Genomic DNA, 19,803 nt, shown 5'->3' on the forward strand with positions numbered 1-19,803 from the left:
GGCAAAGTATGAATAAATTTGTTTGTCCATGGCTTACGTGTCCTTATCCTTCCTAATTATAACCCACCTTAAAAAACAAAAGAGCCTCACCCCCCACCTTGCTTGGATCAAACCTTCATCTAATGTAACAAAAATAAAATACTTGGAAACATAGTAGGAAGGACTTCAAGTGTGGATGCTATACTTTTCACGGAATGGTTAGGGTTGGAACAGACCTCTGGAAATCATCTAGTCCAACCCCCCTGCTAAAGCAGGTTCACCCAGAGCAGATCACACAGGAATGTGTCCAGGTGGGTTTTGAATGCCTCCAGAGAAGGAGACTCCACAGCCTCTCTGGGCAGCCTGTTCCAGTGCTCTGGCACCCTCAAAGTAAAGAAATTTGAACAAAAGCATTAAGTATAACTTAATTTTCCATACTATCCAGTGGAGTGAAATTAAGACCCTCATCAGTCTGATCAGACACCTGGGGAATTCTCGATCCAGCCTCACTGAGAGTGTATGACAATCATTTTCACAGATATCAGTAGCAACAGCATTAATATTTCTCCACTCACCTTGGACTTGCAGTATCTTAGCACTGTATTAATAAAGTTTACAGACAGACTTGCACATGGAGATTAACCCACCTTCTGACAGCTATAAGTATTAACTAGTGCACACTTAAAGGCCCGATTGTGTATGTAAGCAATGACATTATTGATCTCCCCCAATCCATAAAACACCCCGAGACAGACAAGTTCAAGTCCCCACTCGCACATACTTTCAAGGTGTTCCAAACTCCTTTCAGGGCCCCTCCAAAACTACACTATGGAAAACAAATAAAATTAATCCGTCCTATGTAGTCTGGATATTGCTATAGGAGCACAATAAACTTAGTCTGAACTTTGGCTTCTCAGTTTGATTTTAAAATAAAATCTAAACCTTTCTTCATGCTAGTCATTCTTGCAGCTCAGTCATATAAATTACTCCCTATTTTCACCTAAAGTGATACAAAACAGAAAGCACAAAGACTCTACGACTTTAACATGGTGGGGGGTGGCAGGGAAGTTTCTCCCCATCCAGTCCTAACTTTTTCAGTGCAACCCAGGCAATTTTCAGTTTTACAAATCCAGTTCTACAGATGACAATTTTGGCAAAGATTAACTAAGACTTCTCAGTATGGTAGACATACAGAGGTTCTAAAAAAAGCAGAGGCCATTCTGGTTTATCATATATCATTACTATTTGCATTTCAAAATGAGAACACTTTATCATAGTCTGATCCAACTTTATAAAAAACACATAACAAGGTAATGCAGTATTACAAATTTATTTAGTTTTCTCAAAGGAATTTTTCAGCATTGAAAATTTCACACATATAAAACAACTTCAATTTCTATGCATTAAAACCAAAGTATGAATTTTTTTTTGTAGTTTAAAGGAAGTGCTGTGCTTTTTTTCCCGTTGTTTTTTTAAACATCTCTCATAAACCAAATTCTTCTGTTATAAAGCTGATAAAAATAAGTGATGCACCACAACATTTTTTTCTTTAGCATGTGAAATTCTTCTCTTTGGGAAACAGGATTTTTTTGTTTTTTAAATGTATCATGAAAGATACAGACCTGAAAAAGGATAAACAATCATACACAAAGGCATGAACATTACACAGTAATTCAGACATTTTATAAAGAGATCTGGAAAAGTACCTAAAATAGTGATATTTATTTAGTATAAAATTTCAATAATAAAATATTGCTCATAATAAATAAGAAAACATGAGTTTCATTAATACTGTTTTCCCCTTAAAGCTCTCTTGGATGTAACATGATCAGACCTGATCAAAACTCAAATTATTATTCTTCCTCTGTATGAAAGAGGCAGGGTTACAGACTTCAGGTCATTCTTTGTTAGAAACAATTTTACTATCACCAACAAACCAAAATTCATTTCAAGGCTCATGTGTAGTTACGGGAAAAAAAAATATAATCCCTAAGTGTGAATAAACCTTATTACAGTAGATTTTAATACCTAAAATATTTGCCTTTTTTCTTAAAACCGAAGTGGAATAAGACTTCTCATGGATTATGAATGCAAAGAGAAAGCTGCCCAAGTTCCCTCAAAAGCTTCTAAATATCTGTGTAGCTGTACTTAATGGTTACCAATGCTGTTAGGCAAAGTTAGCTCTCTAGCAGGGTAGAAGCTCCTCATCCCCTTTATATGGGGACATTTGGTTTCATCCCCGCTCGTCCCATCTGCAGACACGGCAGTTTGGAGTAGTTCTTCAGCAGCTGCTCAATAGCAATGTGACGGACGTTGAGCTCGGAGGCCAAAGAGTCCTTTTCTTGGACTTGCTGCGTCAGCTCTTCAAAAACATCTGCAAGAATGTTATTAGATTAATGCCCTTGGTCCCTGTATTTTCAGAGTTAAGCAGCAGTGCTGGACATTATATGACACAGGCACAGACATGTAAGTGGGCTCATGCACAAGAACATCCCTTTTTCCCGGCTCCAGCACAGCTTGGTATATGCACTGTAAACTGAACACAACAATCAGTTTAGAGATTTAGGTGACCTGAGCCAAGGTGGATCAGTTTATAACTCAAAATGAAATTGATTTCAGTCAAAAAACATCAAGAAAATACTGTATTCACGTGCGAGTTTGCTTTACCCAAGAAGGTTACATAATAAAAGCACCTAGAAGTTTCTTGTTTAACATGGAAACATACAGAGATTTCAGCTAAAACTGAAAACTGTAAAGCCGTCACTTTTTTTGTTTTTGTTGTTGGCTTTTGGTTTTTTTGTTATGTTTTTTAATTTTCTTTATTAGAAAGCAACAAGAAAACAAAACAAAGAGTACTGAAAAATTCTCACCCTGGATTTCCTTGAGCAGTTTTTCATTAAGTTGCTTTAACTCTCCAGGAGTCATCATAGTCACTGTAACAATAAATTTGTTATTACTAATACCAAAGTCACATAAGCATCCCTAAGCAGACTCCTAGTTTCTCAAATTGTTATTTGCATCCTAACAACCAACACATATGCAGCAACATTGTTTATCAGTCATTTGTGGAAAGTTTGAAAATTCTCTCTTTTATGTTGACAAACAAGGATTTACTTCATAGGAAAACTCCTTCCTCAATGTCAAAAGTCTGGAAATTCAAGCCCTCAAAACAAAAATGTCCAAAATCAGAATTGCTTGTAAACTGCTTGAGACCTTTTAATATTTTACCTTCCTCTGACTGCACAATATGGTTTCCACAGGGTAGTCCCTGCAAGTATGCCCGTTTAATTGTGGGCAAGTGGACAATTCTGAGGTAAGTCCTGCTACATTTGCAAGCCTAGAGGAAACAGCTTCTGGACCTGTTGTGGCTATGAAGTTTTGTGCTTGCTGTATGTAAGAATAATGTATATAGTTTCCACCAAGTACCTCAGCGACAAATGATAAAAAAAAAATCTTAGTTTGATACAAAGACAAGCATGTAAAAATATGCTTACTTTTCACTTTTTTGTGCAATGTTCCAAGTGAGAACTAAAAGACTATATTCAAAAGCCCTTCTGTATCTCAGGTTGATCATCCTTATAGAAAATAGATAATTAAACCTCAGAAGAGAGAGTTGTGAAAGTATCGTATGCAGCCCTTGATCAGCAGCAGCAAGTAGGGAAACACTGGCCACGTTCCAAGATATCCCTCAACCCAGCAGCGGTGGGTGCAGGTTGGTGCCGTGGCTGCTGTGGAGATGCTTCCAGCAGCATGGTGAAAAACAACAAACCTGATCATCACAGGAAGATACAGGGCACTGACACACGCTTTAAAGACCTCATAATTTTTAAATATTGTTTTTAAACAATGCTGCAGCTTAGCAAAGCTCTCACTGCATACTTGAGAAAAACCTATGTTGCAATCATGCAGCTTTTGTTCAGAGATTTCTCAGTGCAAGAGGTTTATATATTGTAAACTGAAAGCGTAAGGACTATTTTATTATCCTAAGCCTTCTCTTTCAATTTTTCTCACATGTCGCACTTGTGGGATATTAGCTTTCTGTCAGTATTGCCAAACCAAAGAAGTTGGCAATAGCTAAGATTGCCTAGTTGCTGCTTAAGACATGAGGCCACTTAAAAGTGAAACAGATTCACCTTCCTCCTCTAACAGCCAGGTACACTGGTGCTCCACCCCACCTGACAATTACTTTCTCACACCTTACCAACTTTCAAGTTAATTTTTAAGGTCCATGAAAACCCTGATTTGATTTAATATAGCAGTTGATAGCTTTACAAAAATGTCAGGATTTTTTTTCACCTTTTATACTCAGTGGTAGAATGTTACTTCCCATTTCTTCATAATTTTCATCAACATTTCATCAACTGTAGCAGATAGCCATGCTCATACTTTTTGTGTGAGTGTGTGTATCAGGACAGGACTGTTTCATGCCACATAATTCTTACACAGAAGGGAAAGAGAGAAGAAACAGAACACTGAATTTAAATGACAAAAGATTGTTCTATCCATGGCTGAGGTCAATTCTTAAGCAGTATTGGCCAAGCAATTTACAGTTACATTACCAATAGGGGTTTTTTAGTAGACTACTACATCATTAGAGTGAAAGTACTGCAGTGAGAAGTTATCAATAATAATTCGGTCAGAGAAAGTCTGACTAAGTTTTTCTCTAAAATACGAAGTTTATGTAATCATAGTCTCCAAACAAATGTATTTTAAAGCTAAATACAGCAGAAAGATTAAATGCTTATAATGCAAAGCAAAAATGCCTCAAAAGTGCATTATGCAGTCATAACAGAGGAAAAAAAAAAAAGTCTGTTATCATGTTCAAAATGGCTTTATAGCCTCCCTGTCCCAAAATCAGGTACCAGAGAGATAAATTCCAAGTCACTAAATTCAGTTAGATAACCTCATAAACCAGGTCAAGCTTTCATAATTCCTCTGTTAACTGCTGTCTTGATCTATGTAATCCCAATTTACTACTCCAGAGCACAGGTGGTCAAATAGTACAGCGTATCTGTTTTGATTTATAGCTTTAAGACTACTAATTCACTACAAATGCAATACGAAGCATCATACAGCAATTAAATAAAATCCTTTTATAAAGAATGTGAAATTATTGAAATTTGCAAGGACAGGTTTGTTAGTTTATTAAAAAAAGAAGGGAGCCTAGATTAACTGATTCCAACTTTTTATAATACCTCTTCCCCTCACTCTCCCAATATTCACAATTCTATTATTACCTTCTTTGTGTTATCTAATTTTCCACTGAATATTTTACGATTTTTGTCTTCTTTCTCAGGTCTTTTGAAATTCAGAAATCCTCTTCAATTCTTATCCTTATCTACAATTCCAGTTTAGGACTATGCACAGCTCTAAAAGCAGAATGGTAACTGCGGAGATCTCTAGAAACTTATTGCTAACCCATTTCATGTAGGTTGATGCCAGAGACACTGCAACAGCCTAGATTTTTCTAAAGACTTCTTCTAGTGACTTGCTTCTTAAATAATGGGAAAACTTACTTTCCACTGCTTTCAGTATCACCACAGTCATTCAAAAGAATTGCTCTGGTTTACTGCTACAGCCTTTAAGGGGACATGGTGGCATACAGGTTTTCCCATTTTCTTATACTCAATAAAAGAAAAAAAAAAATCTAGTAAAATGCACAAGGAACAACTACTACTATTAAGAATGTATGTTTATTTTTTTTAACGTAGTTTCACAAGTTTGCTCTGCTACCTTACCTGTAATTTCTCTATTGCTTAGGGCAGCTCTCTGCACAAGTTCAGTGAGACGGCTGTTTTCAGGAACTTAGTGATCTCCACAGGCACGACTGTGCAACTGTCAGGGCTCACATATTAAAGTGATTGCAATCAACCATAGCAGTAACCTTTTTGTGTAAATTAGGCATGTCCTGTATTACACTGGGGTGTAACTAACAGGAAAATTAAAAAAAAAAAAAAAAATACACACCCAAACAAAACCCCCACACCAACCAACCCTTCCACACTATTTGCTTAGCCACGTAGCCTTTTTCTTCACAGGTTTTATAGTAATTACAAACTGTTAAGAGCTGCATTTCAGGCTGTGAATTAATGCCCGGTGGGGACACTAAGCAGTCAAGAGGTATTTCAGAGAATGCCCTTGCTTGCTAGGTGGTGTGTAAATAGATATATACTCACGTTCTTCCCTGCTGTATTGAGGATGCCTTCTACGAACATTGGTAAGTGAATCATCTTCAGCTTTTTCAGCTTTCTGGGCTTGGTTGCGATTAGACCACAAAACACTGCTGCAACAGAAGGTAGCACCAGTTTCTTTTAACACATCAAGTCCAAAATCACTGGATTCACTCTGTTCCAAAAGAGTTTGTGAGCAGGTAGAGATGCCTCCAGAACTCCCATCTATCCATTTTGCAGAGTATCTGGGTACTGGGGAATCAAACTGTGGTAGTAATTTTCTATCAGTCTGATGTCTGAAGTTAAAAAGCTGGTGCTGGGATGGTTTTGAGCTTTCAGAATCAGAGTCTAAATCCTTGTTTTGTGCATACTGTATGATCCAGTTAATTTTTTTGCTCAAGATACTTTTTACTTCTGAATACGGACTTTTAGAGAGCTTTGATCGTGGACAGTCTTGATTTGCTATTAAGTGGAATTTTTCGAAGCAGTCTCTGTGGCCCCTTAAAGATCTTGTATGTAGAAGATCTGACTTTGGTACTCCTGTAAAGACACAACAGGAAAAAGTTAATTTACTGTATACTCAACTAATTTTTAAAAATGTTTACTCACAAGCAACCAGGAAAACTGAACCGATGCTTTCCTATCAACAGTCTAATCACTGAAATAAACCAGTATATGTGAAACACTGAAATTTTTTGAAATTCCACTCATTCTTGAGTTCTTAGCATACAAAGTGTTTTACACACAGTAATCTCTAGTGCAGGACTTACAGATTACCTGCATTTGCCTTTCGGATGATATCACAGATGAAACTAACTGCTAACTCTGTCCTTATTGCACCACACCTATACACAAGTGTATAAAATGTAGAAGTAAAATAATCCTAGCTATATATCAGAAAATTCTATAGAAAAATAGTGAAGAGCATTTTGAGAGCAGTCACTCATACTCCCATCTTCTATAGATAATGTTACGAGCCATCTGCTCAACAAATACTGCAGTGTGCAGGCTTGTGTCATCCAAGTGATCAAATACAATAAACTAAGACTGAAGTCTGAATTGTTTTTGCATTGGTACAAGTCTGCAGCCCAGCTAGAGAAGCAAGTTCCAATACTGTCGACACATGCCAACATTAAACTGTCCTGAAATTCATTTCATGCAAGATGGATACTTATTATCCTCTTTGCTTGTCCTCCTTCAAAGACTATTCAAACAGCTACAGCAGGTAACTTACTCAAACTTCAAAGTAATTGATAGTGATTGACATGTTAAAAAGGAACACAATCTGTGAGGATCTACAGTTGGTGAGTGAACACAGATGGTATGAGAAATGACTATTTCAGAAAGTTAATAGTACTCCAGTACAAAATTATTTTCTACAACTTCAGTGGATACTTATTTTTCTTCAGATTCACCTACGCAGTAGATTCAATATCCAAGTCCAGAATATTGAACAGATAAACTGACATTTATCTCAACTATCTCTATACTTTTTGTGGGGTTTCCAATATAACGAAAAACAACTCTGTCAAACAAGTTCCTCACTGCATATAACAAATAATGTATCTGTGAATGACTGGCTGAAAGTGCTCAATGATTACTAGAGCTAGAATATTTAAATCAGCATATGATAATGCAATTTGATCTTCAAAACTAGGTAACAAGAACCAAGCTGCAGCTATTTTACCTTTTAGCACAGAAGTGCTTCAGTTAAAAGAAAAACCATGAAATGCAACAGGTAATGAAATCAGATAATAGACTTTAACAAGCAATTAACAGAAAGCTACATGTTACAACAATTCTCAGTTACATCTGACTGACTCTCTTAAATTCTTGTGGTAAAATTTAAGACTTTTTTAAAGAGTTCTGAACATTGTTACCTTTCCCACTCCAGAGGCATGCTGCTAAAATAAATCTATATTATCAAGCTCAGTAACATTGGATGTACCTGAAATTAGCAACTACTACAGAAGAAGAAAAAAATGTTACTTCAGAAGTATTAGTTTTGTTATTTCTATGCCACATATTAGCCATAACGTCACTATTTCTGAACGCAGAGCAAGTTATTACAAAGCACTTCCAATATTCAAGAATAAACTGCCCCTGTTCCAGAACAGAACTTACATCTTTCCCCATTTCCTATTCCACTGAAAAAAAACACAAACCAAAACAACAAAAAAAAACAAACAAAAAAAACCCCACTCTTCAATACATCAAGGAAAAGAAAACGTACAAAACCAATGCCATTTTGTATAGAATTGGTAATAGACATGCTTCAGCTTTCAAATAACTGGTTTGGATTTCTACTGCAACAAACACATGCAAAAAAACCAAACACAACAACCCTCAATCCTTCTTTTGTCCTAAGGTGACAATTAGTCCTTTCCTATACAGAGAAGGCAAATAGCATCAGCCACTGACCTTCCAGACTTGCACCCAAGGGCTGAGCATTCACAGCAGCTGCTGTGCCCACACAAACCAGCAATGACGTACCGGTATGACAGCAAGTACATTTCTTTGACACAAGTCCTTCTGTCGTAGGCAACACCATCAACTTTGAGACACAGAAGATGCCTGTTTCTTTTTCCTAAGACTTAATACTCCACTCAGATTACTTCATATCTTTTGCTTCATCACAATGGCAGAAAAATCTACCAGCTGGTAAACTGGCATGGATCAAACACATGATATATAAAGATGATTCAGTTTTAGAAGATACATTACTTCATTCAATACCACACAGAAAGGGACAAATAAAGCAAGGTAAGAGTTCCGTACATTACAAGAAGTAATACTGTAACTCTGATAAACAGCTATTGTCAGACCTGAGGATTTTCACTGGGTTTCAGTTCTGTCTCAATGTTCCTGTTTGCTAATATCTGTCTCAAACTTTTTATTTTTTTTGCTGGTTCTTCAAGTCAGCAATCATACAACCATCAACATTTGTTTTTCCACATTTTAGGTATACGTACGTTTGTCCCTTGTCTTACTTTCCAAGAACAGGATTGCAGACTACGTTCAAGGATGTCCTACCTTTCATATTTATTGTTTCACAGAAGGAAAAAGAAACTCAAAGCAGCAAAAACCCTACACCCATCCAGAGCATGAAAGTTTCATCTGTGGCAAAAAAAAATTCCACCAAAATTATATAATACCTAGAAGACCATATCTAACTAAAGACAGCAGATGCTACTAGGAAACAAGGTCATGCCAGAGATCAGTCCTCAAGTAAACAGCATTCACAGGATGATGCCAAACCTCAAGACAAATCATAAAAGAATGTGTTTACCACCCATTACTTGCTTCTGATTCTGGTAACTCAGATGTCTTAAACGAAATATGAAATATCACTTTATTCAGCAGTATCTTTGTATGTTTAGCACTTCTAAGAACAGGACTGATTATTTAAAAGCCTAGTATTTAGGCAAAAAAAAAAAAAAAATCAATTTGTAAGCTATACAAGGCAGCAACTCTTACTCTATACTGGTACAGTTCTCAATATAATGAGTCCTAACCTACTCCTGCAAAATAACTTTGTAAATGAATGACTACCAATCAGGCAATTTATGAAGACGTACACATTTTTGTAACTTCTAGTTATTCACAAGTGCAAAGTAGCAGAGAGCAGGGAGAATACTTACCATATAACTAGGTGTGAAATCACACCTCAATAAATTCTACCCCATTTTAAAGCATTTGTACTTGAAAGTAGATCAGTTTCCATCATATTGAAAGGGGGTTTTTTATTATTATTTTCAGGGAAGAAGCTTACAAAGGCTTATTTCTGCCTTTGCAACTGATTCTTTGAGAACTATGTATAACTCTTCTTCATAATAAAGACACAAAACTAAGTTGAAATGTTTGCTCACTTTTATACATAAAGCTGGCTAAAATAGTTGTCTTATTTGGAGATTATAACAATAATGAACAAGTTCAATTCAAAAGGAATGCTTTTGAATACCAAGACTATTTGACATCCCTTCCCAAACAAATGTTTTTCATTTAAAAAAACCCAAATCAGTGATCATTAGCCTGCCTGCTCATCTTGCACAGCATTGTTGTGTGGTTTATTTTTTTCCAATTTGTTAGGTTTTGTTTTTTTTTTTTTTTTTAAAAACAAAACAAACCTCTCATTTAGTCTTTCAGCTCCATCAGTTGAAAATAATGTTAAAGAAAGCCTGCATTCTCTTCTTAGCAATTTATAATGCAATGCTGGAAACAAATTGGTTTTGCAATGGTGAATAACTGCAGCTTGAGCAGCTGAAGAAGGAAAAAAAAAAAAAAAAAACACACCCAGAATTTAAGATGGAGTGACTAAAATTAGCAGGAATACTTCTGGACACATGAATAGTCAATTATGTTTGTACTATGACATTTGTTAGTTAAAATCATATTAAAATCCCTTTAAAGAATTCAGAAATACTTATGGGTAAGATTTATAACTGACCATAGAGAAAGGAAAAGCTGCCTTCTCAATACAAAGCAAGCGTCCACCACACATACAGAATCATCGAATATGGCTTCCATAAATGTGTAAAGTACATGTGGTTATTAGGACAGTCAAAGGAGAGTGAATGCACTTCATAATATAAGTTTGTATAGTATTGGCAACACAGGTGAAATTATCTGTTTAAGTCAGAACACTTAGAAAAGGTCCACCTCTAGTTTTAGCTAGCTGTGGAGACTGCCTTCAAAGCCAGTGAAGAAGTGCTTCTCAAGCACAATTCACCTCATTCTAAATGGTCAGCTCTAGAAAGGTTTGTGATAGGCACCTGTGCTTTTTCCTATAAACCTGTAAGTAAGCAAGACCCCCTGTGAAAAGCACCAGGCCTGGCTGCCTACTTTAAGAGCCCTGGCTTTCAGGTCACATTGCAGGTGCTGCTCCCCTCAGCTGCCCTTCTTGCAGGCATCCAGTACCACCCTGGAAACCGGGGTGTTTAGCCAGCTCATGAAACAGCTCCTGAACATCTGCCAGTCTCCACTAGGAACACCAAGATCAGACCAGCTCAAGCTTGGTTTACCCAGAGTAGAGGGCCATGACCTGCAGCAGACAGGGAAGTGGTTCACAAGACATCAAATGTTCATGTTAACCTATTTTAAGCCACCTCTGCTTATTAGTCTGCTCACTAGGAGTGCTGAAAGAGAGGCATTGTTATAATGGAAAAGCAGATCCCAAGACCTGTTTAAAATACATTAAATAAAACCAGCCCATGATGACCTAGACTTGGAAGTCATTCACACATCTAAATGACAAGGGGTGGAGAGAACTGATATTCTTCAGTTGCGCAATTCTGCTAACACTGAAAAATGGGATCATTAGAGACTTACATTTCCAATACATCTGCCTGACAAGACTTAAACCCAACTGCTACTTTTAAGTGTATGCATGCAATTTCATTTGAGAGTTAAATTTTATGATTTATTAGATTGGGTAGAAAGAAAATGCCAGCATAATTCAACTTCCAAAACCAGACACCTTGTAAAGACTAGTAAAAACTTTTGTAAAGACTAGAAATCTTGCTCATACATTACAGTTCTGTCCTCACTTTCATAGAATAAAGGCAGTGCATTCCATACATCAAGTGTGCACACAAATCACCTCCCACTGCATTTCTATTAGCTCATTTGTGTTTTAGCAAAGACATCGTAGATATGACAGAATAGAGATCCAACTGACCCCTTAACCATATTTACAAAATTACTATAAACTACTTCACTAGCTAAGAAGAGAGTTTACTACTGTATAGGACAACACAAAACATTCTGATGAAAACTGTACTACAGGAACTACTATGTTAAATGTGCCTCACACTTTGTAAGAAATATCAATTAAACTGACCTAGAAGAGAGTGGAAGCCATGAGACAGTACTTCTGCATTCCAGATGATGCCAGGTAAGTAATGTAACTGCTGAATTTACTTGTCTGTACAAATTTCCAAAGTTTACACACAGAGAATTCAAAAATGTACCTTTAGAACTAGCCACACAGCCCTACTATTACCCGACAGTACTTATACGGTACTTAGAAGATTAAGAATAGCATCTCCAACTATGTTTGGACTTGCATTCGTAGTTAAGAGGTTTACTGGAAGCTGCAGCCAGTTCCACAAGTCCATTCAAGTTTGCAGAAATGAGTCATACCCCTGGACTGCAAATGCTACCTTGAAACAAGTCTAGCCTAAAGGACAAGGATGAAATTTTTTAGCTTTTGTTGCCAGAATAATGTCTTTTCTTAGCTATTATTTCATTAACATTGGAAAAAAATAAGGATGTGTAATATTTTGGAACAGAATGAAATTAAAACAGCAGCTACAATCCCTTCAGCTACACCCTACAACCCGTTTTATTTCAGTGAGATATTCTTCTTTAGGGTGTAAGAAGGAAAAGGGTGACATTCGAGTGCTTACAGCTTATAAAAACGAAACCTTTCAGATAAACACAAAGAATACAGAATGAGGATATTACACAAGATTTTATAGACTTCAACAGGAAAAAAAGCTATGCAGTAAGACATTTGTTTATAGCATCTTTGTCTCAACCTGGAGACTGGGATGCACCAACCTGAAATTTCCCCAAATGTTATGAGTCTATCAGGACTTCAAATGATCATGGAAATGTAACTATCTTAACATAAATCTGGGGAATAGATGCCCAGTATTTACACTCTCTCTTCTTCTATATTACAGGACCTGGGATGCAGACTGTCATTTGCTATTCAGCTGTTATTCAACTCTAAACAGAACGGGAAGCAAGCCAGTTTGCTTGTCAGCTAGCATTCTCCAAGATGTTATCATAGTTAGCAGCACCAGATAAGCAAAAGAGTGAATAAAAATGAGCTCAAACAATCAGATTTTCCCTTTCTATTACAGTTTTGTCTCAGTTATGAACGCTTGAATTTCAGAAAATTCAGAGCATTTTAAATAATTCTGCATTAAGACACACCAGCATAAAACCAGATTAAGATAGATCAATTACCTATAACAAATAATGTAAAGCTTAACTGTAATTGTTGCAAACTTCGACATGTTCAGAGACAAGTTCAATGTTGGAACAAAAACATTCAAGAATTAAGTTCTGGAGGCTGGGATTTCCGCATGCATTGCCCAGAGAATCACAAAGCGTGCATTAATGAAGGACACATCTGCATTGCACAATGCATTCCCGTGTGAGGATATCTAAACAACTCCAGGCTGCAGGACTGCCTGGCACTCCAGCCGCCCCTGCCTGCTCTGTGAAACAGGGGCCAGAGGGTCACAGCCCCCAGTAGGAGAATTAGAGCAGTCAGTTGTCTCCACACAGCACCACAATCATATGTGGAAACACTACAACTGGGGTTTCAAAGCAGCTTGTAGGGACACCATACTCAGGCAGAGGGGTTTGTTTCGTTGATATAAACACATACAGACAGCTTTTATACATACGCACATATACTTTTGTGTGTTCAAATCTTTTTCCCAGCTGTAACTGCAGATCTGTTGTTAGGATTATATGTTGGCTACCAGAATTCAGTTATTCATTTTCCCATATTATAATGAAATTAAAAAGCAGAAGACATTTGTCTTCCCATATTTTATTGAAATTAAAAAGAAAAAAAAATGTCCTCAAACTAACAGACAACACGTGATTTCCTGACTTACGCCATCTAGTTACGTATGAATTTAAAATGTTTCCTGTTTCAATCCACAGATTACTATTGTGACACCTACTCAGAGAAACAAAACACAAAACAATCTCTGATGTTCACTTTGTCTGCACAAGGCGAACAAAAGCCAACAAACTCCAGCAAGCCCACACCACCAGGATATTCTAAATCCCCTCTAGAGCTTTAAAACCACTGTACAGAATCAGCTTCGTTTCTCACATATGGAACACTAACATTTTAAGTATTTTGCATAGTTTGAAGTCTGATAATCACATTAGCATTCTGATGTGCTAAATCATCTGATAATGATCCTTCAAACAGAAAACCAACCTTGCAATGAAGTATTTCTGTGTAGCTTACTCAGCTTCCCTGAGCATGAATCCCCAAACCAAGTGTGCAGAAAGAGTCAGAGCACCAGGGACAAAAATACTGCCCTTTCAAGACACCCTCCTTGTTGTTGTTTAGACTGAAACTATTAAAGCACTACTAAACTCCAAGAAAGTTACTATTTCCCTGAACCTGAAGAAAAGTTGATCACACATAATAGCAGGAAGTTTAAATTTGCATCTTGACTTTCTGTTTCTGTATGTCCATTTTCCTTTCTCTCCTGACTTTGCCAACACTCCTTCAGTCAACTTCAGAGAAACAGACCCTATAATCCATATGTATCACTCCTGATTAAATTCTGCGACAGACACCACAGCTGAATTCCAAGCTGCACTTAAAATTATGATTTCTGTGAATTAACTAAACTTAGTATGAAGCACAACCACATTTAGACTATCATTTTATTTCATTAAAAGACTAAAATCTAGTATTAAAAAAACTATGCTGGAGACATAATTTCTGATAAAAACCAATGGTTTCATGACACAGTAACTAACTTCCTCATTCAGAAACTTGGCAGTTATTTAAGGCAGACCACAGATTAAGCTTTCTGTATAGGGGTGTCCTGGTTTTGTTAAAAAACAAGTTTCTCTTTTAGTGAATTTGCCTGTCAGCTAACGCCTTCATATTAGCTGCATTTTCCTGGAGAACCAGATACATGTTTTGGTAAACATAGCAAGGGAACACAAACTTATTGATAAGCACAGATTCACATCTCATGAGAGGGGCAATGAGAAACAGGTGACCAAGAAACTGACCAACTGTGTATAACATTCTATTCACGTGAATACTTCATATAAAAGTGGGAGAGGATCTTGTCCCTTTTCCCTTTTTGCTTATGGCCGACATTAGGAGAGGACCTTGCTAGTCATCCCTGCAAACTGAGGCCCAGTGAGAGACTGAATCCAGCTCCAGCTGGCTGCAGAGTCCAATTCAGGACTTTGGGTGCCAGCTCTGCAGTTGCTGAGACTTTCAAGATTGGTTTTGTATATTTTGTATTATTTTCTCTATTCTTATTAGTAGCATTAGTAAAACATCTTTAATTTTTCCAACTCTCTTCTCTCTGTCCTTCCTTCCCTCCCAATCGCTTGTTCTCTGTGGGAAGCGGGCAGAGAGAGGGGCTCTAAAGGGGGAAGGCGGGGGGGGAGAGAAGGTTAACAATACATCTGCCACAGTTTTATTGTCACCCTGCAATCAAAACCCTCACAAACCCATAAAGGACTAAAAGAATTTTTTTTCTTTTTCCAATTATGTATCATTATCGAGCTATTGTTCAAACATAATAAAGGTTACCAAAAAAACACCCCAATGTCAGGAAGGTAAATGCTGAGACACAGGATGACACTGATCCAGGAAGAGGCCTGTTGAATCATTTCAGATGGGGATGTTATCTGATTTGCTTATTTCTAATTACTCATCTTACTTAACCAAGATGATCAACAATGTTACCATCTACACGCAAGCAAACTTGTACAGCTGTTGAACTCACAGATGTCAGAAGACACAAAGATCCACCAATGCCAAGCTATAATGTAATTAAGTGCAGCTAAATAAATGACATTTCTGTAGCATAGTTTATATAATACACCTTTCAGAAAATCTATTTCAATAAGGGTTCAGGTGGCCTTGGACTAGATCAGTTTCAAGCACCTGGATTTATCATAGACCACTTTAAACAATCAGATGCTGGCAGGAAGGGAAACAATTGTTCTCAAGAGTTTTTTAAAGTACTAGAATATGACACCCTTTTAAAACAGGAGATTGGGAAGCCTATTTCCAGAATTTCATACATGGAAGTTAACAGGCTGCTGCAAACAGTGGGAGTACTTAAGCATCCTCCAAGATGCTGAGCTGTGACTAATAGCTGGCCTGTTCCTGAACAGCAGCTATTCCCACTTCACTGAGGGAGAAGTTCTGCTTGCACATCAACACTAAAAATGAGCAAGCCTTAAGCACTGTGCTAGCTGTTGCAGGAATAGCTTTTCAGGATAGCCCATTTCACTTCCTGAATTACTTAAAAATATATGTACATGTTTTAACTGCTTGGGTTTTTAAACATGTTAAATAAACAGCCAAACTATTAGTGAGAATGACACTTATATGTAAGTATGGGATAGCACATCTGTAGAGTTGATACAACTTACAGTTGACTCTGTAACAAGTAGCTATGTTTTAATGCATCTGAACTTCATTAAAATACAAGCAGGAGGTTAGTATGAAAACATCCAGCATAACATTCTGAGCTAGTGAATTATCCTTTTTATTCCATACCCAGGGCTGCCAAAAGATTGTTATTTTAGATGTATATAAATCATAGTCTTTGTCACAGAAAAATACAGGAACACAATAAATGCGTCAAAAGGAGGAAGAGCGTGACTACAGGTATGGTAAAGGGCTGGCTCACACCAGCCTTGAAGCCACTTACACAATCTCTGCCGCCTTTAAGCCTCCTCTGTCTACAAAACCAGTAAGAGTACATCTTTTCAAAGTGGTACACAGAAGACAGAATATCAGAAATTATGATATTTTGATGCTATAATGATCAAGAATATTAATGCTTTTATTTTACTATGCAAAATAAAAGATTAATATAATGATGCCTGTTATTTCAGATGAGCTTTCATCAGTATTCTGCTTGAGTGGTCTTCTTTCAAAATAAACCGAAAATTTAGAAGATTATGCAAACTAGTCTGCTCCACAGATGAAATCTTTACTATTATCAGGTCTACTTAAGAGTTTCAGAAAAAAAAAATAAAAACTGTACAAAATAATCATGTGTTTTAGCTTGAAAAGTAAATCCGTAACAAGTGACTTTGACAAAGCTACAGCTTATCAAACAACCGAGCATAGAAACCATCCAGCAATTTTTAATGCATCCTGGATTATCTGTTTCAACACTTGCAAACAAAAAATATATTCTGAATGTAACCAAAGCACTTAATTCTCATTACAGCAATATGCTTTCTTCTCATTTTAAAGCCTAGAAAGAAAACATCTCTACTCCATGTTGAGAACCATAAACCTATCATTTTAAAGCAGTAAGATGATTCAAGAAAACTGATAGGCTGTATTAGGTTAGACAGTTGCAAATATACAAGCATGTCTCTTCTAAACAAAACTATAAAACATGCAAATTACTACTGAAGTATGAAAGTATTGTTGAGATTAAATTACACTGCTGTTAGTTGCAACAAAAGACCATAAAAGCATAGTTTTTTTAAAAATCAAAACACTGTACTGATTTAGTATTTAAAAGTGATTCCAATTTGGAATACATTTTTCAGATCTCTGTCAGGTAAGAACAAAATTTTATTACATATATATGCATTCAAATCAGATGTACAACAGAAACACTAAGGAATAGATTTCCTTACAGATCCCTAAATCCCAGTCAGTTTTATGCTTCTAAGGTTCAGAATAAGCAACTAGATCACTGGGTACAGTGCGCGTAGAGTGCATCATAGAATATCTCGAGTTGGAAGGGACCCGTAAGGACCATCCAGTCCAACTCCTGCTTCTCGCAGGACTACCTAAAACTAAGCCATATGACTAAGAACGTAGTCTCTGACAAGCTTGGTGCTGTGACCACTTCCCTGGGGAGCCTGTTCTTAAGATGTGAACTAAAGACCTTTAGCATACTCTCATATATTGCAGAGACTCAGCAACTCTTCCTATCTGTCATCAAGAAATGGGACTATTCACACAACAGCATTAAGATCTCCATATTCAACTGCCCAGTACCAGTTTAGATTACTCTGCATAGTCACATGCATATACAAATGGCAAATACCACTTTATATAACTGGAACAAGTTACTTTTTTGCCCCAAGATTAAGCAACATTATTTCTACTTAAAAAAAAAAAAATCCTTATTTGACTTAAAAAAGGGAAATAACTTATTTATGCTCATTCATTCATGCCCAACACCTGATCCGCACATAAAGAAGAGCCAGAAGATGGACAAATTCTTTAGCAAAAGAAGGTATGAAATTCTAAAAATACCACTTTGGAAGCCAGAGATGATGCTTACAAGATTAATCTTCCAAAAGATGGGCAGAATGCCTCCTTTATAATTTGAAAACTTTAAGAAGATTTGGCAATGAATACAGTTTCATCATATTACATGCATTATCAGCTTATGAAAGCAAAAATAAACAATCCTCTGATTATGTCCAGGGAAACACTGATCTGCTTCCAGAAAACCTTTTCCACTTTAAAATTTGCTATTTAAGTAAGTTTCATACACAGACACCTCTTAAGTATTGAACAAAAACCCTGAGTAAAGCCAGGGCATAAATGCCTTCCAACCTGAATCAACAGCAGAGCTCTAGTACCAGAAGGTGAAATGAACACCTGGGTGTTTCAGAAGCTCTTGAAAGGGGGCCACATCTTTACATCTACAGTAGCAGGCACTACAGCAGCTAGGGCACCCACCTTCACTGAAAACAAGCTCTTTAGGAATCTAACAAACTAGTTTTGCCAGGGAGAAAACTTTCTAAATATACACCTTTTCAAACTTAAACCTTTACGAAGGTGTTCAGACAAGCTGAATTTGCGTTCAGCTCCGAGCTAAGCAGTCTATGAACGGCACCAGACGGCTCCTGTTATCACACAACGTTACCTTCAATGTTCAGCTCGAAACAAACGTGGCAGAACGAAAGCGTCTCCTTCTCGGTGCCCAGCTTGCAGACGCTGCAGACGTTGTCATCGTCGAGGTCGATGCTCACGAACTGCTCCTCGTTCATAGTGCCCTGGGGAGGGTGGGGAGGGGGGCGACAAGCGACGGGACGGTTATTTCAACCGCCCCCCACGCGACGCCCCGGCCGCCCCGCGCCTGAGGAAGCGCCACGCGCCGCCCCCAGCTGCGGCTCCGGCTGAAACCCCCGGCCCGCCCCGACAGGCCGGGCGGGGGGAAAAGGAGGGAGGGAGCGTCCCGGGGAAGTTTCTTCTTCAGAGCACGGGGGTTGCGGCGCGGGCAGCGGCCACACTGCACTGCGGGTCCGGGGCCGCCAGGGACCGAGCCCTCCCGCCGCCTCCCCAACCGCGCACCCCTTCCCCTCCGCTGGAGGCTGCCCTGCCCTGCCCCGTCCCGTCCCACTCCCCCCCCAGGCTCCCTCCTCGGGCTCTCCATCCCCCGCTTCTCCGCGCACTAACGGCGCAGACGCTCCGCCACAGCCAGAGCCGCGGCAGCCCCGTTCCCGCTCACCGCCCCGCCGCGCCACTTCGCCCGCGCCGCACGCCACTATTGTTCGGCCGCCAGCGCCTCCACCGCCGGAGCTCAGCGCCAAGCACCGCCCGCCGCTTCCGGCCGGGACCACGGCTCCTGTGGGACGGGGTGGGAGGGAAGACGGTTGCGGGGGCAGGCGGTCCTGGAGCTGAGCCGAGCCGCGCCCCGCCGCAGCGGCTAATATCGCTGCTGAGCGGGACAATGAAGGGTGGCGAAGCGGGAGGAGCTTGCGGCTGCCGCCCTCCTTGAGACCGGAGCGGCCAGGAGCTCCCCTGCTCCCCCGCAGCAGTTGGGCTCTCCCAGAGCGCGGCGGCGGTGCCGCCCCCGCGCAGGGAACGGGAGCTGGGTCGGAGGGGTGAGGGGAAGTCCGCCCGGTGCCACGGCAGCCCCGCCCCCGC

At 38.7% G+C, this 19,803-nt stretch overlaps 1 protein-coding gene across 1 annotated transcript; it reads right to left on the reverse strand.

Moving 5' to 3' along the window:
* Window positions 1-1,293: 1,293 nt before the first annotated feature.
* On the reverse strand, window positions 1,294-19,584 carry LOC309445962 (protein EURL). The gene is made up of 5 exons (XM_082065280.1): window positions 19,385-19,584; window positions 18,800-18,929; window positions 6,156-6,689; window positions 2,850-2,912; window positions 1,294-2,353 (listed from the first exon to the last, which is right to left on the reverse strand). Exons 2-5 carry the CDS (start codon window positions 18,921-18,923, stop codon window positions 2,193-2,195), a joined length of 882 nt encoding a protein of 293 aa, XP_081921406.1. The 5' UTR covers window positions 18,924-18,929; window positions 19,385-19,584; the 3' UTR covers window positions 1,294-2,192.
* Between the last annotated feature and the right edge of the window lie 219 nt (window positions 19,585-19,803).

Source organism: Streptopelia decaocto, assembly GCF_964273445.1.
Source record: "Streptopelia decaocto genome assembly, chromosome: 1".
Classification (NCBI taxonomy): Eukaryota; Metazoa; Chordata; class Aves; order Columbiformes; family Columbidae; genus Streptopelia; species Streptopelia decaocto.

Coding starts and splice junctions, on each gene's coding strand:
- LOC309445962 (XM_082065280.1), bottom strand. CDS start 18,923: ATGAACGAGGAGCAGTTCGTGAGCATCGACCTCGACGATGACAACGTC. Junction 2,913..6,155: donor TCAATACAGCAGGGAAGAAC/GTGAGTATATAT, acceptor TTATTGTTACAG/TGACTATGATGACTCCTGGA. Junction 2,354..2,849: donor ACTGCTCAAGGAAATCCAGG/GTGAGAATTTTT, acceptor ACATTCTTGCAG/ATGTTTTTGAAGAGCTGACG.